Source organism: Lotus japonicus, chromosome 4, assembly GCF_012489685.1.
Source record: "Lotus japonicus ecotype B-129 chromosome 4, LjGifu_v1.2".
Lineage (NCBI taxonomy): Eukaryota > Viridiplantae > Streptophyta > Magnoliopsida > Fabales > Fabaceae > Lotus > Lotus japonicus.
The window spans coordinates 82,600,763-82,624,930 of NC_080044.1; the positions used below are offsets into that span (position 1 = coordinate 82,600,763).

General features: G+C 35.4%; 4 protein-coding genes and 1 long non-coding RNA gene across 8 annotated transcripts; 4 read left to right on the forward strand and 1 right to left on the reverse strand.

Annotated features, from left to right (window-relative positions):
• Positions 1-637: 637 nt before the first annotated feature.
• On the forward strand, positions 638-5,874 carry LOC130710874 (LEAF RUST 10 DISEASE-RESISTANCE LOCUS RECEPTOR-LIKE PROTEIN KINASE-like 2.1). Its single transcript, XM_057560260.1, has 3 exons — positions 638-3,651; positions 3,818-3,853; positions 4,566-5,874. Exons 1-3 carry the CDS (start codon positions 2,907-2,909, stop codon positions 5,669-5,671), a joined length of 1,887 nt encoding a protein of 628 aa, XP_057416243.1. The 5' UTR covers positions 638-2,906; the 3' UTR covers positions 5,672-5,874.
• A 1,180-nt stretch (positions 5,875-7,054) lies between these two features.
• Positions 7,055-11,352, forward strand: LOC130715558 (LEAF RUST 10 DISEASE-RESISTANCE LOCUS RECEPTOR-LIKE PROTEIN KINASE-like 2.4). The gene is made up of 3 exons (XM_057565672.1): positions 7,055-8,022; positions 9,624-9,662; positions 9,861-11,352. The coding sequence occupies exons 1-3, from the start codon at positions 7,260-7,262 to the stop codon at positions 11,054-11,056; spliced, it is 1,998 nt and encodes a 665-aa protein (XP_057421655.1). The 5' UTR covers positions 7,055-7,259; the 3' UTR covers positions 11,057-11,352.
• A 681-nt stretch (positions 11,353-12,033) lies between these two features.
• Positions 12,034-19,125, forward strand: LOC130715560 (phosphoglucomutase, cytoplasmic). Of its 4 annotated transcripts, none has more exons than XM_057565675.1 (19): positions 12,034-12,205; positions 12,619-12,700; positions 12,803-12,858; positions 13,405-13,518; positions 13,683-13,745; positions 14,567-14,686; positions 14,795-14,895; positions 15,240-15,299; positions 15,407-15,506; positions 15,610-15,767; positions 15,845-15,940; positions 16,330-16,393; positions 16,483-16,564; positions 16,652-16,824; positions 16,913-16,989; positions 17,358-17,490; positions 17,734-17,850; positions 17,965-18,083; positions 18,983-19,125. In XM_057565675.1, the coding sequence occupies exons 1-18, from the start codon at positions 12,125-12,127 to the stop codon at positions 18,034-18,036; spliced, it is 1,749 nt and encodes a 582-aa protein (XP_057421658.1). In that variant the 5' UTR covers positions 12,034-12,124; the 3' UTR covers positions 18,037-18,083; positions 18,983-19,125. The 4 variants fall into 4 exon arrangements, with proteins under 4 accessions (XP_057421658.1, XP_057421657.1, XP_057421656.1 ...); XM_057565674.1 differs by lacking the exon at positions 18,983-19,125 and adding an exon at positions 18,237-18,336; XM_057565673.1 differs by lacking the exon at positions 18,983-19,125 and having other exon boundaries at positions 17,965-18,259.
• Positions 19,126-20,795: 1,670 nt separating this feature from the next.
• LOC130711372 (pectinesterase-like) lies at positions 20,796-24,168 on the reverse strand. Its single transcript, XM_057560956.1, has 3 exons — positions 23,059-24,168; positions 21,927-22,286; positions 20,796-21,592 (listed from the first exon to the last, which is right to left on the reverse strand). The coding sequence occupies exons 1-3, from the start codon at positions 24,023-24,025 to the stop codon at positions 21,261-21,263; spliced, it is 1,659 nt and encodes a 552-aa protein (XP_057416939.1). The 5' UTR covers positions 24,026-24,168; the 3' UTR covers positions 20,796-21,260.
• Positions 21,517-21,831, forward strand: LOC130711375 (uncharacterized). The gene is made up of 2 exons (XR_009010682.1): positions 21,517-21,614; positions 21,707-21,831. It is a non-coding gene; the product is annotated as an uncharacterized LOC130711375 (long non-coding RNA).

Genomic DNA, 24,168 nt, shown 5'->3' on the forward strand with positions numbered 1-24,168 from the left:
TTGCCTGTTGTTATGGCTTATATTGGGCTCACATTTCTCTCCTAGGTGTAGTGAGTTGGCAGATCCATTTCAAGGATGTGTGAAAGATGGACCTGACTCCTTTTCTCCTGCAAAAAAGTGCAACCTGCCTATACCAGGCCAGTGTTGCTATTATGTTTACCATAATTTCAGCAATCTCAAAACAGCAATGATCTTGACCAAAAAGAAAGAAGTAATGATGCTTATAATTTTTGTGTGTGCTGTAAAATGCTCTCTTCTAACCCGGGTGTGATGAAATGTCAAAAGTCTTCCTAACAGTGCGACCCCTAAAGATCTAACTTTCGACCTAGAGGTTCAAACAAACTCTTCAATCTTTTCTCGTATCAGTTCCATGAAGATTTGAGCCTCTCTGGGCTTCTTATTGAAGTTATCAATGCTGAATGAATAGACAGGAACATACCTCACTCCCAATACATAGCAGTACCTTCGATTACCGTCCATTAAGAAAGCAATATGATTTGGCATAGGACCTGAAGATAAAATGGCAAACACACACACATCTTCTTAGATAACAACATAACCTCCAAGCAAGCGGCTTTTAGTAGCTCACGTACTTTTCTGCGTTGAAGTATTCAGGAATAAACTTGGTAGAATCTATGATAAACCTGTTAGGAAGATCACTTTGTTTTAAAGTTAGCACTACAAAAGGTTGAAACAACAACAGTTCAACTCAAGACACTATAGCTCATAAGAAACCACTGAAGTATTTAATCTGCATTGTTAAGAAGAGCATAGGAAACTACAAAGTCTAGAGTAACTAGTAATGCAAGCATGTTCAGCTTATACAATTAGTGGTCCAAAAAAAGAAATTACAATGTGTGGAAGAGCATATTTGATGGCTCTTCCACAACCCAAAAACTTCCTCCCGGGGTTCATTTCAGTTTTAGAAACTGGCACAGAACACCACAATAGCATATAGTTGGCTGTTGTCTACGAAAATAGATGATGAACTTCTTGAACCAGAAGAAGAGGAATTCTCCATGGCAATCACTACCCACAATGATTTCTATAAATCAAATAGACACAGTACACATTTTAAGCTAAGGTTTCTACACTCAAACTTAAAATTAGCTACACATAAAAAAGTTGCAAGATTAACAAAGCGTGAGTCTACAAAGAAGAAGGAAACCCATTATTCCAAGCAGAAACATGCGAGCAGAGGAGAAAGTAAAATACAAGAGATTGAAGAAATCGTACCGTACTACCGTGGGAGGTTGAAGAAAGCAATCTACTTTGTACTCATTTAATAAATGCATATTTGTGCACATTCTAAGACATAAAAGTTAACAATTAGGCCAACATTGCTTATGAAGAGCTTTACCCATTATAGTAGACATATCTAAAATATAATTGTTTTGGTAGATGATACACTAAATCATATTTGGAACAACAATAGAATATATTGATTCTCCTTAAATAAAATTGTATGCATGGAAAAAATCATCTTATGAGAGTTAGTTATTACAAGTACGTGAATATTCTCAACTCGAATAAGTGACTCATAAGAATCCTAGCTTAGAAAACTTTACAGATGTCCTACCACCACCCCCTTTGCAGCGGTGTCCCCCCACCCCCTTAAGGGGTTCTCCCTCATTTTATGAGACTTCTTCTCCATGATAGGTGTTTTTTCCACCGTAGGCGAATTCTCTATCACAATAAGTGATTTTGCTACTCCAATAAGTAAGTTTTTTTATCCTTTTTGTGTGGATTTCTTACATTCTTCCATCCACTATCTCTATGGCCACCACTACAATCTTCTAGCTCCCCTTGCCGCCTCTATCGCAATCTCAGCCGCTACCATCTCCGCCATTTCCGCCAACATCTATATCTCCCTCCTTTGTTTTATTATGTTGTTTTGTATGGTCTATACTCAAGTTGTCCTCCGTTTTCGTGTTCACAACGATGTCGGCTTGAAATCATTTGATGTCGTTGAATTTGTGATTTGGCTTCTTTGGAAGCTACACAAATTGCAACGCTGTCAGAGTCGGATGAGTTGTAAATATTGGAGTACGGATTAAAATGGAAAAAAAAAACTATTTTTGCTCATAAGTCAGCATATCCATTGTTGAATCAAAGAGTTTAGGGGCTTTATATGACTTTTAGTATGTTAAATTATTGTATCGGTTCAAAAAAAGTTTGAGCATGTACTGTTCTTAATTTATTTATCTTATTACATTATATATAAATATCACTCTGTGAACTTTTATTCTTGCTTACTTAATGTAAGTTAATGTAAGTGTCGTTGGAAGTGTTTATAGTCAAAATACAAAAAACACAAGAGTGACTATGTGGAATTCATTGATAAATGGTCTGATAAAGAAAACAATAGGTTGACATTCAATAATTTTTTTCTTTTGGGACGATACTCTTTGAGTGAGAACTTTTATATAATGGTGAAGCTAGCTCTCCTTTTAATGATGACTTTTTTCCTATATACAAAATTCGAAACAATTGCATATTTAAGGGGAATCAAACATGCACGACTTCAATCGACCACATCTTTGGCACATTCATTTATATTTGGATCTTAGTGAAGTCATCTCTGTTTATTTTTGTTGAATGCCAATGTGAACGTAAGAACTTTACAAATAGGAAATTTATCAACTATTTCTCCTCATTTATGAATTGTCTTCTGCGTCACGTAACCTTCACTAAGAAATTTCCATCCTATGACTTATAGCTCAAGAGACTTGGAAACAAAAATCTGACTAACTCCTCAACATCATCACATATAATAAACCTTACCCTCTTCTTCCTACTCTGAAGTACCTATATCTCCAACATTTCAGTATATATCTGAGAAGAAGCAAGATTTTGCTGGATTAGTACTGAGTTCAACAGTTCAACAGAAATCCAAATATTTCACAATGTTCAAGCTTGCATTTGCATGTTTTGTTTCTGCTTTGTTTCTCTGCTTTATCATTTCCTCTGGCAGCCACAACACTTCATCCTCAACAACATGCCCCACTTACCGCTGCACAAATGGACCTAACATCAGTTACCCTTTCTGGCTAGCTAGAGGCTCCCCTCCTGATCAATATTGTGGATACCAAGAGCTTGGCCTTATCTGTTATGATGGTGACCCTATTTTCTCTCTACCTCCAGGATTGTACTACTATGTAAAAGATATAGACTATGAAAACCATAGTCTTAAACTGGTTGATGCTGACACCGCAAACCAAACATGTCCTAGGGCACTTCACAATGTTCCTGTGGGGAACCTTCCACTTTCTCACTCCCCCTTGAACAAAAATCTCAGCTTTTACTACAATTGCAGTGGTTACCCTTCTGGGGTGCCTTTCATTGAGTGTCTGAGTTCTGGGGTGAATAGGTCTTTTGTGTTTGAGATGGGGAATGAGACTAAGGGTTTTGACTGGGATGAGAATTGCCAAGTTAATGTTGTGGTGACTGTGATGAAGGATGAGGTTACAAGTGATGGGTTGATGAGTGAGTTTGCTGGGGCCATGAATGAAGGGTTTGTGCTTGATTGGCAAACACCTACAAGTTGTGCTGAGTGTGAGGCCAGTGATGGAGTTTGTGGCTATAGTAACACCAAGAAGGAGTTGCTCTGCTTTTGCAAGGATGGCAGTACAACAAGCAATAACTGTCAAGGTATGCTAATTGAATTAGTAATGATACTTAGACACTCAAGTAGTGCAGACACATCACAAACACCACATTTTTTTTCTCTATCTCTCACTTATTGAATCACACATATTCTGCCTTTGCTACAGGTGCAAGTGTTTTACTAATTGATTATGCTTTGTTTTAATGACAGGAGGGAGTAGCAGCAGTTCATCAAGACTAATTATCGGTAAAAAAATTGTCCTGAACTGTTTTTTTTGTCATTTTCTTGGATCATGTAGAAGTTATGGATTGTTTGTCAAATGCTATATAAAAAGATGTCACAGGAAAAATAAACTAGGAATTTGCCCTGAACTTTTTTTTGTTGTCATTTTCTTGGATCATGCAGAAGTTATGGATTGTTTGTCAAATGCTATATAAAAAGATGTCACAGGAAAAATAAACTAGGAATTTGCTAGATGCGATCAAGTGTAACCTTCATAGTTACATGAAGATTGAAGAGATAAATCTTCAGCTGTTATCACTTCTGCCTTATTTTGTAAATTTGCAATATTCTTACAAGTTTTCAAAAGGAACTAGGGAAGGATTTCACAATATACAAAGTATCAATACACAACATATATTTTGAATTTTTGATAACCTAATTCATTTTTATTGCTAGTTTCTATTGAAGAGCACATTTATCTCTGGTTTTATCATTGATCTCACATAATTTAAAAGTCAAAATAAATCACAACATATAAAGCATAAGCCTCATCAATTCAAAAAATTTGTTCCTCACATGATTGCAATCTTCTGATTGTGAATGTATCGAAATTATAGAACCTTCATGTAAAAGATTATAAGTATCTCCATCTCCATATTTACATTATGAAACATGAAACTGAAAGGGGCTGCATATAAAGCTACTAACCTGTACCACCTTCTATGTTTGCTAACAGGTTCAATAGCTGGAGGAATTGGAGCACTGTTGATATGCATCACAATTTGCATTTTTAGACGAAAATTATCACCAATTGTGTCAAAACATTGGAAGGCCAAAAAGGTTGATCAAGATATTGAGGCCTTCATCAGAAACAATGGGCCTCAAGCCATAAAAAGATACTCTTACTCAGAGATCAAGAAAGTGACAAATTCTTTCAAATCCAAACTGGGACAAGGTGGTTATGGTCAGGTATATAAAGGGAACCTAAACAACAATTGTCCTGTGGCTGTGAAGGTACTGAATGCTTCCAAAGGGAATGGTCAAGAATTTCTCAATGAGGTTGTGAGCATAGGTAGAACATCCCATGTAAATGTTGTTAACCTCCTTGGTTTTTGCCTTGAAGGCCAGAAGAAAGCTCTGATATATGAGTTTATGCCTAATGGATCACTTGAAAAGTTTACACACAAGAAGAACTTTGAAACCAATTTGAGTTGGGAAAGGTTACACAAGATTGCAGAAGGGATAGCTAAAGGACTAGAGTACTTGCATAAGGGTTGCAACACGAGGATTTTACACTTCGACATAAAGCCAAGCAACATCCTTTTGGACAAAAATTTCTGCCCCAAAATCGCGGATTTCGGGCTGGCGAAGCTATGCTCAGAAACACACAGTATCATATCTATGCATGATGCTAGAGGGACTATAGGGTACATCGCACCAGAAGTGTGGAACAGAAACTTTGGAGGAGTGTCACATAAGTCTGATGTGTATAGTTATGGTATGCTGATTTTGGAGATAGTTGGAGCCAAGCAAAACATTAGAAATGAAGCAAGTGATTCCAGTGAGACATATTTTCCTCATTGGATATACAAGCATATTGAGGTGGAGAGCAATTTGGCATGGCATGATGGTATGAGCATTGAGGAAAATGAAATTTGTAAGAAAATGGTTATAGTAGGACTGTGGTGCATACAAACAATCCCATCTAATAGGCCACCAATGAGTAAGGTGGTTGAAATGTTGGAAGGAAGCATAGAACAGTTGCAAATTCCACCAAAGCCATTCATGTTTTCTCCTACAAAAACTGAAGTGGAATCTGGCACTACTAGTAACTCTGATTAATTTTCAATTTCTGATTAGTAGTAATTTAGAGAGTTTTGTGTTTAGGGAATTTTTCCTTACTAGAAATGCTATTAAATATTTTTTTTTCCTGTATAGATCTAAGACAAAGAGTGAATTGGAGACCTGCTACTAAATTGCAATCTAACACACAAAATGTCAACATTTGAATACTTTTCATATTGATCTGCTGCACGCCTTTTTCATGGTAGCTGCACATCCCTCCTTTTTGATGGAGAAAATCCTGCTCCAGCTTTACAGCCAGCTAGTTTTTATTTATATAGCTTAAAAAAATTTAGTCCTTCATTTTATACTCAAAATTGGTTTTGGTCTCTACTATCTAATTTTTATGGTTTTGGTCACTATTAATTGGCGATGTGGCTAACAGATAGTCGTGTCACAATTGCAACATGTACAACCTGATTTTCTTCTAAGTCACATTTGATCCCTAGAACTTTTAATAAACAAAAAATTCTTAGAGATCGAGAAACAATGGCATCTAATTGTGTGAATTTTTTTGAGCTGGCCATTAATCTGATTTGGAAGTAAAATATGTCTCATATATTTACTTTGGTTGCGTGGCAGTAGTGACATGGTATTTTCTTCTAGCCACCTCACCCGTGAAGTGTTGTAATAAAAAGGGACTGAAAGTAAAGTTATTTATAAAAGTAGGTACCAAAACCATAAAAAATAGATGGTAGCAATCAAAATAAATCTGATTATACAATGTGGGACTCAAAATTTATTGAAGCCTTTATGTATTTATTGAAGCTTTAATTATTAGTGGTCCTCCTGCTATTAAGTTACAAACATAGAACTATTTATATTGAATTTTCAAATGAATTAGCTGATGCTGATACAGCATAACATAGCTCCACGCCTCCACCATTTGGTTGATTTTGACATTTTCCCTCTTCTAAGAAGCTTGTAAACAATAAGATAGGCAATATATTTAGAACTCCAGGATAGTCATAGTAAGATCCATTATGCCGCCCATATGTGTGAATTCATTGACCTTCACATTACTTGCCAAGCAGGTTCCTCTTACATGATATGAAATATGTCCCTTTTTTCAACCAACAAAAGGAGCTTGTCCTGTCACTATAAGTCAACAGTTACTTTTGTTTTACACTGAAATTTTTTCAACAACTCTCCTCATTTCAAAATCAATAATGATATTTAGAGACTCAATTAGTGCAGACATTCAATATACAATCAATTTTTCCTCTTTATTGCTCCATTCTCATCATATCCATCATATATCATATTCATTACTTCTCCATATTCTTTTCTCTACTCATTTTTCGTGTCTGTTAAATATTTGCACTATACGAATATCTCCACATCATAATCCTTTCCAATATTATACTGATTACATCCAATTTTCAAATTTGAACGCTAGTACACAACATAGAAAAATTGGAAAGCAGCCTCTACATGCTTTGTCTTCCTGTTTTCCACCTATTTCCTTCCAAGAAATAGAAGTACATTGACTCTTCTTCCATCTCCTTCTCTATATTTTGTTCTTCAACCAAGATCTACTCATACAAATATTATCTCCAATTCAAGTTTCTAACTCACCTATCTAAAGATGGTTATCCATTTCCCCTTCATCACATCCATACTCACTATAGTTTTCTTCTTCTTAACAACTTTGCCACACTCCTACTCCCAGAAAAATGACACTTTCTCCATTTGCAGCCAACCATTCAGCTGTGGAACACTCAACATATCATATCCTTTCTGGGGAGATAACAGACCCAGTTTTTGTGGCAGTGAAGGATTCAATCTCACCTGCATGCAAAGCCAGAACACTTCTTCTATTCAAATTGGTTCACAAAAGTTCCAAGTACTGAACATTAACCAAACTGCTTCAACATTGAGAATAGTGAGAACAGACCTTGTCTATGATAACTGTTCTTCAAATTTCACCAACACTTCTCTGCATTCAAGTCCCTTTAGTTTTCTCCCCACTGTTCAGAATGTGACTATATTCTACGAGTGCCCATTTGGGATTTCAGAGAACAACACTTTTACATGCCAGAATGATAGCAGTAAACATGGTTTTTATGTGGTGAATAATGGAACTCAGATGCAGCAGTTTCAAAGGTGCAGGGTCAGAGTTCAAGTGCAAGTTTCCCAGGATGTTGTTTGGGACTCTGAAGGTGGAATTGGGGCACTTAGAAAAGCTTTAAGTCAAGGTTTTGATGTGGAGTATGATGCAGGGTGGTCTTCTCAGTGCACAGCATGCAGAGAATCTGGAGGAGCATGTGGGACTAATGAGAATAATTCATCTCAGTTTTCATGTTATTGCTCAGGTGGAACTCATGAATCAGCATGTCCTAGTCACAAAAGTATGTACTGTTTTCACTCTTCTCCATTTATTCTTGAACTAAATAGCTCTAACAAATCTTCCTTGATTTATTATGTGTTTGGATACCAATAGAGTGCAACGTGAATGAGCGGGCATCTTAATTTATAAAAAGAGCTCAATTCACTTTTCATCTTTAAATGCATGCTAGCATTTGGTGCCAACAAATATCCAAACCTAGCGGCACCAAATGAAAAACTCAATGAGGTTATATATTTCACCTCAAAAACAAGTCTAACTCTTGCTTATCTCAGTAATTCTAACAATTAACAAAGACTTTTGATGTAGCCTTTGGATATGGTATGTTGAATTGAATAGATAGAAGAAAGAAAAGATTGTAGGATGCAATGGGAGTTCAGCCCAAAATAGTCCAAAAGTGACGGAAAGAGAGTAGAAATTTTCAGCTCTAATCACTAAAAACCATTCTTTAGAAAAACCAAACTGCTCTTTTCGAAGTATTTACTACCACAAGATCACCATCAGTCCTTGTATATAGAAACTATCTATGAATACAATGCAAAAGATTATTGTTGATGTCATTGTGATATGTTTGTAACTATAATATAAAAATTTACTCTTCAGGAAAATTTAAAATAATTTACTAACTTTCTTCAATTAATATAGACTTCCAAGACAATGTTTAGACTCTAGTCACTAGGAAATAAATTAATACACCATGTGTTTCATGAGATTGAGACCGTGCACTGGACACCGGATATCCATCATAATATGCATTAAATTATGGTACACATCATCCACTTTAGTGTCTTTTATCAACCATAAGTTGACTTAGATGCTGCAGCTGAGACATTCCAGCTAACAATCCCTCTATTTTATTTTCTTCTTAAGAAAGTATATACAGCTGTAAGTATGTGAGTAACATCAACATCTGTAATAATACTAAAACAATTATACATTTTTTTAATTAATGAAAACATTAAGTCTAAACTCTAAGACTATTGAAAAAATGGGGTCATAGAATGGTGGAGATAGGCACAAAGAGCACACACTACTTGACTAATTTACATCTTTTTCCACTGCTTTTGACATGTCATTGCCTTCATGCGTAATTTAATGGCAGGCAACACGATGGTGTGATTTGGATAAATATTATATTAGATTAAGTTCAAAAATAATCACATAATTAAATTTGAAACAATGAAATCAACTATCTTATGATTGTCTTTAATTTTTTCTTTTGGCTTTATATAATTCTTTCCAATTAGTGCAAGTCTTCTATATGCTGGTCACTTCATTTGCCAACTTATAATAGTTAATTTGAACATATTGTATGTAAAAAGAAATTTGACAGAATCACTTATTGGTGTAAGAATCAATTCATGACCAAAAGATAAATATCATGTAAAAAGTGAAACATTAATCCAACAGACAAACTGACAGTCTAAAATCTCAAAGTCTAAACCAATCACACTTTTTTGTCTGTTCTGTTCTGTTCTTCTATTTCTTTTTCCTCTAGATGCCAAGCTTTCAGAATTATTTTTCATATGGCAAAGTAATACTTGCAATTTTCAACAGTAATAAACCAAACAATCTAACAGTGGTGAATTTTTCCATGGCATGCAGGTCGAACCAAGAGTAAATTGGTATTGAAACTGGTTTTAGGTACAGTTTTCCCAAACATTTTACTTCCTATATGCTCATTTACAATAACTAGTACCTTTATTCCAAAACTTTGTTGTTTAATCAAGAAAATGATACAGATTAAGAAATTTTTAATTGATACATAATATCATTAGTATAAGCAAAAAAGATGTGCAACTCCTATATATACACCTGAATGACTCCTAACTCTGCTAACAGGTTTTGTTGCTAGTGGATTTGGTCTACCTCTTATTGCTGTCATCATATGCCGTAATAAAGCTAAAATTTGGAAGTTTATATCTACAAAACTAGGCTTGAGAAAAAGGGATGATCGCGCTATAGAAGCATTCCTTGAAAGCCAAGGTCCTCTGAATCTAAAAAGATACAGTTTCTCAGATATCAAGAAAATGACTGATTCCTTCAAGGTTAAACTGGGTGAAGGAGGTTATGGTTCTGTATACAAAGGAAAATTACCTGGTGATGGTTGCTCTGTGGCGGTGAAGGTGCTGAATGAGTCAAAAGGGAATGTAGAAGATTTTATCAATGAGGTAGCCAGCATCAGCAAAACATCCCATGTTAATGTTGTGACTCTTCTTGGATTTTGTCTAGAAGGAAGCGGAAAAGCTCTCGTCTATGAGTTCATGTCCAATGGCTCCCTGGAAAAGTACATTCACAAGAATCACAACAAAGCAACTGAAACTGAAAATAAAACCTTGAGCTGGGAGAATTTGTACCAGATTGCAATTGGTATAGCTCGAGGACTCGAGTACTTGCATCAAGGATGCAACACTCGGATTCTGCATTTTGACATCAAACCACACAACATCCTTTTAGATGAAACTTACCGGCCGAAGATATCAGATTTTGGGCTCGCAATGACAGGAACAAGGGATGAGAGCGTGATTTCAATGTCAAACGCGAGAGGGACACTGGGGTACGTGGCGCCTGAAGTGTTCAACAAAAGCTTCGGAGGCGTTTCCCACAAGTCTGATGTCTACAGCTATGGAATGATGCTGCTAGAGATGGTTGGAGGGCAGAAGAGCATAAATGTCGAAGCTAGCGGCTCGAGCGAGATATATTTTCCTCATTTGGTGATTTATAAGAAGATTGAGCTGGGCAATGATTTGGGAATTGATGGGGTATTGTCCACAGAGGAAAATGAGATAGCCAAGAGATTGACTAAGGTGGGTTTGTGGTGCATTCAGACATTTCCTTCTCACAGACCTACTATCAGTAAGGTGATAGACATGTTGGAAGGTAGCATGGATTCATTGGAAATGCCACCAAAACCTGTCATGTCTTCTCCTCCAAGATCAACAACAACAACAGATCAATTTTCCACTGCATCAATATCACTGGAAAGTGGTAGTGTGAATGAAAGTATGGCTATGAGTATGAATTCTTACATGAGATGAGACTCACGTATCAGTGTTGCTGCTGCAGGAATCGTATGATTTCTTAATTCCAAGACAAACAAACATGAAAAATGTTGAAAATAAAAAAGCATATAATATTAGTACTTAATGGTATTAATGGTCAAGACTCAAGAGCATTTGAAGTCTGTGAGGAAACAACTCAAGCATATTTGTTTTGTACCTCTGCAATCTGCATACATAACATGTAGATGTGAATGTGTGTGTCTGTTTGGTGTCTGTTTTATTCCATTTCTTTCCAATATTAGAAACGTCCATGCTGGTTTTACTTCTTCCTACGTCAAACGGGGCAAAGTATGAAATTAAACAAAAAGAAACATGAGGATGAAAAGATACAATACAATGTCATACTTTTTTAGTTAAAATTTTTTTTGAAAATTTTAATAAAAAATTATATTTTTAGTTTTCATACTATGTTGAATAAAAATATATAGTAGTTATGATACATGTGCAATCACGTTGGACTTTTTTTAATCAATTAACATTACAATGTTAAATTAAAAAATATATAAGTTATAATATTTAAAAATAGTATTATCCGTACACTGATTTTAAATTGATTCAACTAATTCTTACTAATTTTGAAATCAATCCTTATTATTCTTAACTAAATTAACTGCCCAAATCATTGATTTTTCAATTGAATAGATCTATTGAACTACCATAAATTATGAATATACCAATAATTTCTTGTTCAACTGACAGAGTTACCAAGACTACTAAAAAAAATTAGAAAGTAGGAATAGAGTGAGTGTTTTATCAAGGAGGCCCAAGGGTTAGTAAGATTTTACATTTACATTTTTGTATTAAAACTTTTAGCCGTGGAATAATCCCCTCTCAAACTATTATTATTCTCCTGCTCATACATTACGCACAAAACAAAACAAATATCATCTGAAAAATGAATATTTGGCTCCACACGGACACTCGTTCTCCTCTCCCTATAAATAAACGAAACGACACCACGTCTTTCTCATCTTGTTCTTTCTCATTTCTCCCCAAACACACACAAGTACAACAGTCTCGTCTCTCTACTCTTTTCAGATAGTCATGGTGCTTTTCAACGTTTCACGCATCGACACCACTCCCATCGATGGCCAGAAGCCAGGAACCTCCGGTCTCCGCAAGAAGGTTAATTACATCTCTGCTCTGCTTCTTCCGCGATCTAGAAATGAGATCTTCCGATTCCGATCTGCTTATTTTTTTTATCATTTCATGTTTATGCTTTGTGCTTGATTTGAATATGAATCGTAATTGGATCAGAACAAGATAATCTAGATGATATATATATGAAGATTCGCTTATTTGCATCAAATTCATTTCGAGTAATTCACGATCAACCAAACTGTTTAGTGTGTGTGTGTGTGGATTTTTCTCCGATCTAAGTTGAGTTACTTGAATTTAATGTGTCAAATTCTTGGTCATTTGGAATCTCATTGCATGTTGAATCAAATTTTCTGTTGCGAGATCTGTTTCACGTGGATTTGTGCTTATTCCTTGTGCTATCTCATTGATAGTTAGTTGGTTTGGCTGGATATTTTCAGGTGAAAGTATTCGTGCAGCCGCATTACCTCCAAAACTTTGTTCAGGCAACATTCAATGCACTAACTGCTGAAAAAGTTAGAGGTAGGTGGAACTTCATATGATTTTGTGGTGGAAATTTCCTTTTCATGCCTCAATTATACTGCGTGTGTGGGATTTTGAGATCTGTTCCTTCCGTACTTGTAGGTGCAACACTGGTTGTATCTGGTGATGGCCGTTATTATTCAAAAGAGGCTATTCTGGTGCTTTTTTTACGATACACTTTTCTTGCTTTTTGATATAGATTTCTTGGTGTGTAAATATCTGAGTTATCAAGTATATTAGTTATTGCTGGTAGATTGATATCGTTTGTTTGGAAAACTTCTCATGAGCATTGCTTTGATACATTAATACATTTATTGTTACCACTTTGAAACTGAACTTCTCTGGTTTAAGTTGATTTCTGATTAAATTGAGACTTACTGTCCAGTGCGGTGCATCTTACCTAGTCAGGCATTTTGACTAATCTGATTGCACCTCTTCTGATCTCTTGGATATGATAATGATTTTGGTTTAAAAATTGACTATTAAATGAGTGACTATTAAATGAAAAAGTACAGGAGGATATGGAAACCAAATTACTATTTTCCTGCTTCAAAGTTCATACTCCTGCAAAAGAGAGCTATTTCTTTATCTTACGTTGCTTTTGTCTCTCTTAGGGAGATATGTATCTGTCTATACTTCAATTGATTGTCTTCTTCATTTCAATATCAATTTGTAAATCATCAATGATTTTTATCGATTGGCAGATTATAACTAAAATGTCAGCTGCAAATGGTGTAAGACGTGTTTGGGTTGGACAAAATGGATTGCTTTCAACTCCTGCAGTATCTGCTGTTATACGTGAAAGAGTCGGGGTTGATGTAAGTCATGTTTTCTGTAATTTGCTTTTCTTTATCTTTGACTCTCTCTTCACGTAGAGTTTCTTTTTACTTCCCCAAAGGTATTCCATGATTTTTCTGAGGTAACATTTTTATCTCCTAAATTAAAGAATGATAATGGATGAAAAAATGTGTTGTTAGTTCAGGGATCCAAAGCAACAGGAGCATTTATACTGACAGCAAGTCACAACCCTGGTGGCCCTGAGGAGGCAAGTACTCTCATGTTTTACTTTTAATCATTTTTTGAGGAATTAAATTTAATGTGTGGATTTTTCTCACATTCTATATCTGACATCTGAACCGAGTTGCCTAACATTCAGCATGTAGCTTGCCTAATATTCTATTCACATTCTATTTTCTGTTTATAGTTTATATGGGTCATGGAATCACATGGCACTTTTGTACTCTTGCTTATTTTTTAGCTTGGATGATGAAATTATATGTGATAATTTCTTTTATCTTTTACTTTTCGAAGGCCACTTTAAGCTTCCAAAGCGGGTAAAGGTAGCAAGTGGGCCTCAGTTGATAATGTTTATTAGGATCTGTTTGGTTCTGATTGGAATGTTAACGACCAAATAACAAGAAATAGTGGGAAAACATGCAGTTACACATTATTCTTTTTTAAAATTGTGGGAAGCTTTCAGTAGCAAGCTTGATCTAGGTCAACATTTAAGATAATGTGTTTATGTGGCCACAAAAGCAACCCTGAGTGCTCCCCTCCCTAAAAAAAAGGCAAATAAGCTTTCTGCCATTGTGAATTACCTTTCAGTTTTTTTGTAACAGATAAATGATAGTGGACATAGAAAGTAGCAGTTTCTTTAGATATCAATAAGAGACAATATATTCTAATAAGATGAATATTTTCAAAGGTTAATGTATCAACTAGATGGATGCTAGGCTTGGTTTTTTAAAGACAGAATCAATGACTTGATTCCAACGTAAGCTTCATGTATCTTATCACGGTGAAACCATGTTGCATATAAAATTAACTTTGAGTGACATTCATTGTTCTTTGATTTCAATTATGCAGGATTTTGGAATTAAATATAACATGGAAAACGGTGGACCAGCACCTGAGGGAATTACTGACAAGATATATGAAAACACAACAACAATTAAGGAGTACTTTAGTGCTGAAGATCTGCCAGACGTACTGCTCACAACCTGGCTACAAATGTTCCTTTTTTTTCTAATCTAATAAAAGACTGTTGTTACTTCTACCTAAACCTTGTTCCCAATCCTCATTTCGTTTTCCCAGGTGGATATCACCAAAATAGGTGTTACAAACTTTACAGGCCCTGAAGGACCATTTGACGTTGAGGTTTTTGATTCAGCAAGTGATTATATAAAATTGATGAAGTAAGATTTTTTTTTACCGGATTAGCATTATGTTGCACTCTGCATTCATATGTAGGAGCTTTATGGTAATGGATTTATTGATGTCATGTCAATGTCATGGTGCGACTTGACCTGCAAAACCGGATATTGTTAAAGGAAGAAAATGTTTTAAAACTTGTCATGCTGTAAAAGTTTGTTTTGATAATTTTTCTCTCCTTTCCAATTTTTGAGCCTTCAGTTTCAAGTTGCTTATGAGCCGGTTGTTCTTGCAATTTGCAATCTTGATTTTCATAAGATTGTCAAACATTCTATCTTCCTATGTTGTTCACTGATTCGATCCTTATCCCGTGATTAAAACTGTACAGGTCAATTTTTGATTTTGAATCTATCAGGAAACTGCTGTCATCTCCTAAATTCACATTCTGGTATATTTTGTGGATGCTTTTCTAAAAGTTTGTTATAGAATTTTCCTCTTCTTTGCTCTTTTATTCACAAAGAAACATAATGGTAAATTTCTGTAATCTTATTGAAGTTTTGATGGATTACATGGAGTTGCTGGAGCTTATGCAAAGAGTATTTTTGTGGATGAGCTTGGTGCACAAGAAAGCTCTTTACTGAACTGTACACCAAAGGTCTTATTCCGTCGTTGATCATTGCCAATGACAAGCTTTAAGTATTTTGAATGATATAGTGATGGTTTACTTTAAATTTTTTTCATGACTTTCTTGGATACAGGAAGACTTTGGAGGAGGACACCCTGACCCCAATTTGACATATGCAAAGGAGTTGGTTGCTCGCATGGGATTGGGCAAATCCGAACCGCAAGACGAGCCCCCAGAGTTTGGTGCTGCTGCTGACGGTGATGCAGATCGCAACATGATACTCGGTAAAAGGTAATGGAGCACTTAATTCATGATAAATATAATTGTATCTAACTTTTTGGTTGTAACTTACGTGTCTTTTTTGTTAGGTTTTTTGTCACTCCTTCAGATTCTGTGGCCATTATTGCTGCAAATGCTGTTGAAGCTATTCCATACTTTTCTGCTGGCTTAAAGGGAGTTGCCAGGTATCTATCACATGTTAAGTTCTAAGATTCTTTCTAACTTTCATCAGTGTGTATTTTTGCAAGCAAAGACACATGTCTGCATGTGCAATGCAGTAATGGCAGGCTTATGCTTATTATGCTTGGTAATAAACTGTTTGTAACTATCTAGCTAGTTGCTGCAAAAGGGGCTATTAAATAAATTTCTAGTTGGACAATGAAATAGGAATGATTTGTTTGAATCTAATTCAAAGATATTTATTTACGGTTGTTGGTAGCGTATTGCTCCTTGACCCAAAGTTATAATCTGCCATTGGTTCTTGAGCTTGTTTCCTAGAAAATTGATCTTATTCGGTAACTCCTGCTCTTACTGTTACTGATATATACCAATTTTCAACTATGATATTTCGTAGGAGCATGCCAACCTCTGCTGCCCTGGATGTTGTAGCTAAACATCTCGATTTGAAATTTTTTGAGGTATACTATTCCTCAATGTAGTGTGACAATGGTAATTAGTGGTATGTGTAGGTGTACACATAGTGATTTAGTTTATTATTCAAAGCCAGGTCCCCACTGGTTGGAAGTTCTTTGGTAATTTAATGGATGCTGGATTATGTTCAGTTTGCGGTGAAGAAAGTTTTGGGACTGGTACGTCTTTGCTATTGCATTTGAAAGAGCACTTGTAGCTTTTCTCAGTTTTTTTCATCTTGTGATTATTTTCGTGTTTGTGGATAGGTTCGGATCACATTCGTGAGAAAGATGGAATTTGGGCAGTTTTGGCATGGCTATCTATACTTGCATATAAAAATAAAGATAAACTTGAAGATAAACTCATAACAGTTGAAGACATAGTTCGCCAGCATTGGGCTACTTATGGGCGCCACTATTATACTCGATATGACTATGAAGTATGATACACTTGCATTTTTCCGTACACTTGTACTCTGGTATGATATGGTTTGGTAAACATTTAACCTGTTCATTTCCCCCTTAAAGAATGTCGATGCAGGTGCAGCAAAGGAACTGATGGCATATTTGGTCAAACTGCAATCCTCACTTTCAGAAGTCAATGAGTATGTTAAGTTTTGAGCTCCAACATTATTTTAATGTTGAAAGTGCCTATCGTGTATTTTCCTTATGATGCCGCAAAAGCATTTGCAAGTGAATTTGATGATTATTCCGAGTTAATTTTAAAATTGAGTGTGTGTGTGTGAATTTCAGTTAACATGGCTTAAAAACACCTTTATTGAAACTGATTTCTCATGATGTATTGAAATAGAAGTATTTTTTTTTGTAAATGTAAATCCAAATAGTAGTTGATAGACTTGGAATTATGAGTCCGTAACAATTACTTCATAGGTGTGTTCTTGGAATATCACATAGAAGGGTCAAATTTTGCTTTCATTACAAATCTGATAAAATTTATTTGCTGTCTTTTTAGGATTGTTAAGGGGGCAAGGTCAGATGTTTCAAATGTTGTCAACGGTGATGAGTTTGAATACAAAGATCCTGTAGATGGTTCCATCTCATCACATCAGGGCATCCGATATTTCTTTGAGGATGGATCACGATTGGTAAGTTTACTGCTTCTTTGCCCCACTAGCTTGATGGGAAAAGTAGGAATTTGAGGTGGACTTTTAGATATGAAAAACTTTTTTTCCTTGCATTTAATTATTAATTTCAGTTCATCATTTTCCGCTGCTAGGGATTCTGAAGTTAATGTTGGTTTTTGTTTCGTTGGGTTTACCCATTTTTAAGTTAATTTTTTTATGACGCCTATTAAATATTTTGTTCTTACCTTCAATTTGCTGTCCTAGATTTTCCGACTCTCTGGAACTGGATCAGTAGGTGCAACTATTCGACTCTACATTGAGCAATATGAGAAGGACCCATCAAAGATTGGGAGACTTTCTCATGAAGCACTTGCTCCTCTTGTAAGATGTTTATACTCCGTCTGCTCCTATTTATCTGTCACTAGATACTATTTAGATATAATTGCTGCCACACTAGCTATGGTCTGATTGCTAAAATATATATATCAATTGCAGGTGGAGGTTGCATTGAAACTTTCAAAGATGCAGGAATTCACTGGTCGATCTGCTCCAACAGTCATTACATGAATGCATACTACTGGAAATGGATTAGATATAAAGCTTCACCAAATCATGTATGTCCCCCATTTCAATCCAGTGTTAATTTGTGAGTGTAGCCAACTTGTAATGTTGGTCGTTTCCTGCCCTTACTGTGGGCATTTGAGTGGACTTTAAATTACTTTGTCTAAATTTTGATGTGCTGAATAATTTGAAACTGCTGATTGCAGATTATATACCTTGTTAAAATTAAGGTTCCTCCGCGTCTCTTTTTTTTTGTCGTCCCAAGGGAAAATATATACACTTCAATGGAATTGAAATTTTGCACCATCCTAAGATATCCCTCCACCATTATCTGTGTTACATGCTCAAGAAACATTTCAAGTCATGGAAGCACATTCCTTTGAGTATGAAGGTTGTGAATGAGTATTTTATGGTTTGTTAAAACGTTGAAAACTCTTATTCTCGAATGTAAATCATTCCCAAGAAAAAAAATAACCATGCATGTTAATCTCTTGTTTTACAATGGGGGAGTATGTACAATTGAAGTCTTGAAAAAAAAAATTAGCAGGGTAATTTTGTGCTTCTTTACTGCTTGCTGTAAAACAGAGATTAGATGACTTCTGCCATAAATTATCTTCTCGGTGGATTATTAGGCACCATCTAAAATGACCTCATATAGCATGTCACATTACGGTTTGCTCACGAATTGAAATCATAAACATGACTCCCTTTACTGTATGAAATTTTAAGAGGGTCATTTTCATATGTTTATTGTTCTTCTTCCGCTTCCTCTTATTCAGTTTATTGTTCTTCTTCTTCTGCTTCCTCGTGTTGTTAATTTGTTAATTCTGAGATATTAGAAAGAGTTTTCTTAGGAGAGTTGGGATTTATATTTTATTTTTTTCTCAAAGTTGGGATTTAATTTTGTCACCTTTGCTTAGTTGTCACAGCATTTTTTTTGGTCAAATGACAGAATCTGAAGATGCCCACACCAGGTCCGGGTGAGACGGCATATTGGGCCGTGTGACACTAGCCCGTAACTATATTCAATTTCCAAATATGTTTGCATCGACCTAAAAAAATTGATTGCATCAGTAAACGAATTTCCACATTATATATCAAGTCTTTTTTATCTATTTTTTATATATATTTAGTATAAAGTTCCTGCAATTATAACAACAAGCTATTGGTAATACCAGATATGCTTTTAGGTGATTGTCTTGTCAATTGTTTAAATTAGTGGAACAATCTGTGCAGTGAGAGGAGAATAAGACAAATGACTTATCATGTAGTAGCTTTTAGAACCTATGTTCAGTTGGTAGAGACACTGTGTTCCTACCCGGTAACTCAGGTGTACCTATAGTTGTGAAAACTCTAAATACAGATGCAAAATTTGATGGCGAAATATCACTGATTTCTTATATCAATAATAAACGTAAGAAGTTTTTTTAAAAGTGAATCATCTAAGTTAGAGATTGACTTTAGAGGGTGAAGTGAAGTTTTACTGTTAATGAATACAAAATTAATTATCAAAATTTAAACAGCTTAATGGTTAGTTTTTAAAATTTCAATCTTCTCTATTTCCATTTACTTTTGAAATTGTTAGAACTTTGTCTGATTGACTTTTTCCTTTTGTTTTTTGCATGGAAAATTCGAAATAGTTTAGTAAAGCTAGAGTGACCAAAAGACAGCCATTAGAATGAGAGGTGAGGATGCACTTGTTTTTAAGGTTTTCAAGTTCGAATATCTTGTCACTTTTTAGTGTGTAAAAAAAAGAAAAATAATAAACATGATATAGTATAAACAATAAACGAGAAGTAAAGAGAAAAATAGTAGCTCATGTTGGGAGTGAGTAAAAATTGAGATTGTTTCCACAATTATTGCATTAATTTATTTTCATTAAAAGAATGTTAGTTACAACTTGTTCTGGCGGCTTACAGGAACAATAACATGAGCTGTTTTTTTAGCTAAAAATAAATGAGCCGGGTCCTTTAAGTCACCATTTCATAATCACAATTAGAATGTTAACATCAACTAAGGACCCATTCTAATTGTGTTTAACAAAACCATGTGAGGTAGTTTCCTGATGGAAACATTAATCAGTAACTGTCAATTAGAAAATGACAAGTTTATTCTATGGATAAATATTAAATAAGCTTTAGTTGACTTTCATGTGTGCTGCCTATATATGAATATAGTCATTATTTACATGCAACTAAATTAACGCATGCCCTTCACCAAAAAGATAAACAAGAAGAAAACGTGTTGTGTCTTTTATTAGAAAAATAAATTGCGGAATTGGTGAAGAACTTGAAATTCACCAAAACCACAAATTAAACTGCTGTCTGCTTTCATAATCAAGAGCATAAATTAAATAGTACTTATAAGTTATAACCATCATAATCTTGTAATTCTTCTTATGTACTTTTTCTCGTATGAGTTCGATCGCCTTTAGCACAAAACAGAAAGGGGAAAAAGGGTTGTGTTTCGTTACATGTCATTAAATTTATTTACTTATTGACATGTTTATAATTTGCAAATTCCAACCTTCCAGTAATCATATGATTGTTTCACACCTCTTGAGGTATATAAGTACATTTCAAGGGGAAAAGAAATTTGATTAGAAAGAAAAAGAAAGATAAGCAGATAGCTTGAGAATTTCTTTTAAAAAAAAATCAGAAATAGATATAAAAATGAAGGTCAGTCAAAATATCATTATTGATTGGAGAAATCATAACTAATTAATCCTACAATTTAAGTGGACAACAACATCAAAGCAAGCAATGCGCAAGTGGACATATATACTTTTTCTTGAATTGATATATTAATTACAATTAACTGAACATTAAAGAGGAAGCTTGATGCTAATTTACAATGTTGAAAATTTGAAACTATACATGACCCTTTCCTTTGACAAAAGGAACAGAGCACAAAAACAAAACAGCATCTTCTGTACCCTCTGTACAAGGGAAAACCCAACACAAACTACATGACAATTTCCTCACTTCATAAAGTCACCATCCCACTTTTTGATATTAACAAACAACCAAGTGTTCCCCACTTCTGAGTTCCATCTCCATCACCTTTTACTTCACCAGCATTAAAAAAATGTCAAAAATTATTTTAACATTATCCTAATATTTTGATTTGTTTAGTTTTTTGGTGATGTAAGAATTATTTGATGAATTAGGATTTTGTAGCGCGGACTTCAACTGAAATTCAAACACACTATTATGCTTCAATGGTCTTCTTTACAAACCTGCATCAAAGGGCACTCCACTACCAGGAATCCAAGAGTCTCCAGCCAAGAAATTCCCAACAGAGAACTTCCCAGCCTCAGCAGGATTAGTGATGGCATGAAACCCAGCCCACTTCACCCTCCCCCCTGTACTGGCACCAGCTCCAACATTCATGTACTCACCATAATAGAGTGTGCTCAAGGCAAAGCTTCCAGCCCAAGGAGCCCAACCTGCAGGGCTAACTAACGCATCAATATTACTCTTCATCACCACCGTCCTCGAATACTTCTGCCATGGCCTTCCTAGGTAAGTCTCAACAGAGCCCTGCACAGGTTTCAAATCCCCTGAAACAACCAGAAAAAATAGGTAAGAGACCGAATGAAAGTTTAACACATATTTATCAAAACAGTAATGATAATTAGTTAGACACCTCTCATTCTCTTTCTTTTTCACTATAGGTACGTCTGTACTCTCGGTGTTTGCATTAAGCAGATGTCTGCTAATTATTTTCCCTACTAATGACAAACTCTTAATCGGATCATATCATATATTAAATTAATTATTTATGTCTTTTCTCACTTTATATTATCTACGAAATGTTTGCACTTTGCGAATGTTCATGAATATTTTTCCTTCTTCTCAAAATCAACAATGAATAATTAGATGATATATATATACCTGCTGCGGTGACACGGCAGTTGTGGATGATGATACCGGTGTTCTCGTTGGGGTCAGTTCTTCCATGCGCCGTCACGGTGTTCTGCTGGTTGCTCATGGGTTTCCTCACGAAGATGTTACAGTTCTGAAGCACCGTAACGGAGTCGCCGAAGATGAAGTCTATGGTGCCGTAGATGTCACAGTCACGGTAGAATTGGCGTTGGGAGTAGACGTATAAGGTGTCCTGGTAGCCCTTGAAGCCGCAGCGATAGAACACGGAGTGGTCGGCGCCGGAGCGGAGAGCCACCGCCTGGTGCTTCTGTGGTCCTGCCGTGTTCTCGAAGGTCATGTCACGGGCAATGAACCCATCACCCATCACCGCTGTAACAAATAAACAAAGGGTTAGAACTTTCCAATAGAAATATATAATAATACATGATAATAATTGACAAATAATAAACACTACATAAAAATAAGTTTTTAAAAGTCATAGTCAATTCTATGCATGAGATATTTTCACTAGTATACAGTGAAAACAAAAAGATTTTCTCACTGGTATATATAATTAAAGTGCTGACAAGTGAAATGTTATAAACATTTGATTTTGGATGATATTTAATAGACAAACGTTTTAACCGTTAATAATATGCATATTAATAAGATCAAAATTAGATGTTTATCCAATATTTTATGTAAATTTGTTGCGGAGAAGGAAAGATATTAGAAACGAAGAAATTACAAATAATATAAAAATAATCGTCGAACATATTATTTTTGTGACGCCTTTTGAACAAAAGTTTGCGTTAAAAATTGCTGTAAGAACATATGTTTGAAAGATGTCACTAAAATTATGTATGTTTATGTATAATCACAGTTTTCTCAAAAACATTTCATGCACACATTTTTTATTTTTTGTGCATAAAATTGTTGTCCTGAAATAAGTGCTTCATGTCCTTGTCTCAATATAGGGTCAAGACGTCAAGTAATAATATGTGTTCACTTTCCAAAGTGTGTATCTCAATAAACCTATCAATCTTTTATATATATATATATATATATATATATATATATATATATATATATATATATATATTCTCTTTCAACACATGATATATATATTTGTGAATACATGAGTTAATTAAGATGAACTTACCAAAAGTAGCTGAACGAAAAGTGGTGGAGCCATCTTGTACGTTATTACTACCAGTAACAACAGTGGCACCCATCCCATCTCCAATGATCATCAAGTTCCTCACTGTCCTTGGGATGTTAACACTTTCTTTGTAAACTCCTGCTTTGACATGAATTACAACTCGCCCTTTACCACTAAGCTTAGCAGCTGCAGCCACACCCTCAGAGATAGTTTTACAGTTCCCGCTCCCATCCTGTGCCACCACAACATCAGCTTTTGCTTCCTCCCTCGGCACCTGAAGAAGCTTTCTATCTGAAGAAGACAACCAGACGGGGAAGCCGTGATCCTGGTCTCTTGGTATCTTGTTCTTTTGGCTCAGTGTTGCTGAAAGCAACCTTCGCCCACCGATTTGTTTGGAATTGGTGGACAATGATGCTGATACTGATGATAATGTCATAGCCTTGGTTATGGACAAGGAATTGCTGAGCAACTTCGAGAAGTTGCTTAGCATGGATGGGAAGTGGTTCAAGTGAGAGTCAAGGTTGAAGTCAATGAAACCATTTTGGCATGTTTGATGGTTGTTCATGGAAGCACTTTGCCAAGTTAACTTGTCATTTAGATTGTTTGTGCTCATTGAACGATTGAGTTGATGAATTGTGTCCTCATAGAGCTCCAAACAATCCTCCCATGCTGACTTGGCTTGCTTGTCATTGAAGTAATTATTTAATTCCATGGTGGAGACATGTTTGTGGGCTTCAATGGCTTGATCCATGGTGACCTTAAGGGCCATGTCATGGAAGGAATAAGAAGAAGATGATGAAGCATCTTGGGTAGTTGATAATGTGTTGGTCATGGTGCTAGTGTAATGCTTGCACACTTGAGGGTATGGGGTTTTATTGCATGATAATTGATCTATGCCATGCACAACCAAAAGAGAATGGAAAAGAAGGAAGTATCCAATGTAACAGTTGAATAAGAGCTTGTCCATGTGGAAAGTGAAAATGATCAAAAGGGTTTTCTATTATATGATGACTAGTCAATGTAGGAATGAGAGGATTTTTTTTTGAAGTGGTTATGAATTGAAATAGCTAAGGTAATGGTCCTATATATAGGGTAGAACTTGGCATTGGT

Bases quoted from the DNA above. Each gene is read 5' to 3' on its own strand.
- LOC130710874 (XM_057560260.1), top strand. From the start codon at position 2,907: ATGTTCAAGCTTGCATTTGCATGTTTTGTTTCTGCTTTGTTTCTCTGC. The intron at 3,652-3,817 runs GTATGCTAATTG...TTTTAATGACAG, and splicing joins AACAAGCAATAACTGTCAAG to GAGGGAGTAGCAGCAGTTCA. The intron at 3,854-4,565 runs GTAAAAAAATTG...GTTTGCTAACAG, and splicing joins TTCATCAAGACTAATTATCG to GTTCAATAGCTGGAGGAATT.
- LOC130711372 (XM_057560956.1), bottom strand. From the start codon at position 24,025: ATGGACAAGCTCTTATTCAACTGTTACATTGGATACTTCCTTCTTTTC. The intron at 22,287-23,058 runs GTAAGTTCATCT...TATTTGTTACAG, and splicing joins TTTTCGTTCAGCTACTTTTG to CGGTGATGGGTGATGGGTTC. The intron at 21,593-21,926 runs GTATATATATAT...TGGTTGTTTCAG, and splicing joins CTGCCGTGTCACCGCAGCAG to GGGATTTGAAACCTGTGCAG.
- LOC130715558 (XM_057565672.1), top strand. From the start codon at position 7,260: ATGGTTATCCATTTCCCCTTCATCACATCCATACTCACTATAGTTTTC. The intron at 8,023-9,623 runs GTATGTACTGTT...CATGGCATGCAG, and splicing joins AGCATGTCCTAGTCACAAAA to GTCGAACCAAGAGTAAATTG. The intron at 9,663-9,860 runs GTACAGTTTTCC...CTCTGCTAACAG, and splicing joins GGTATTGAAACTGGTTTTAG to GTTTTGTTGCTAGTGGATTT.
- LOC130715560 (XM_057565675.1), top strand. From the start codon at position 12,125: ATGGTGCTTTTCAACGTTTCACGCATCGACACCACTCCCATCGATGGC. The intron at 16,394-16,482 runs GTATACTATTCC...ATTCAAAGCCAG, and splicing joins TCGATTTGAAATTTTTTGAG to GTCCCCACTGGTTGGAAGTT. The intron at 16,990-17,357 runs GTATGTTAAGTT...CTGTCTTTTTAG, and splicing joins TCACTTTCAGAAGTCAATGA to GATTGTTAAGGGGGCAAGGT.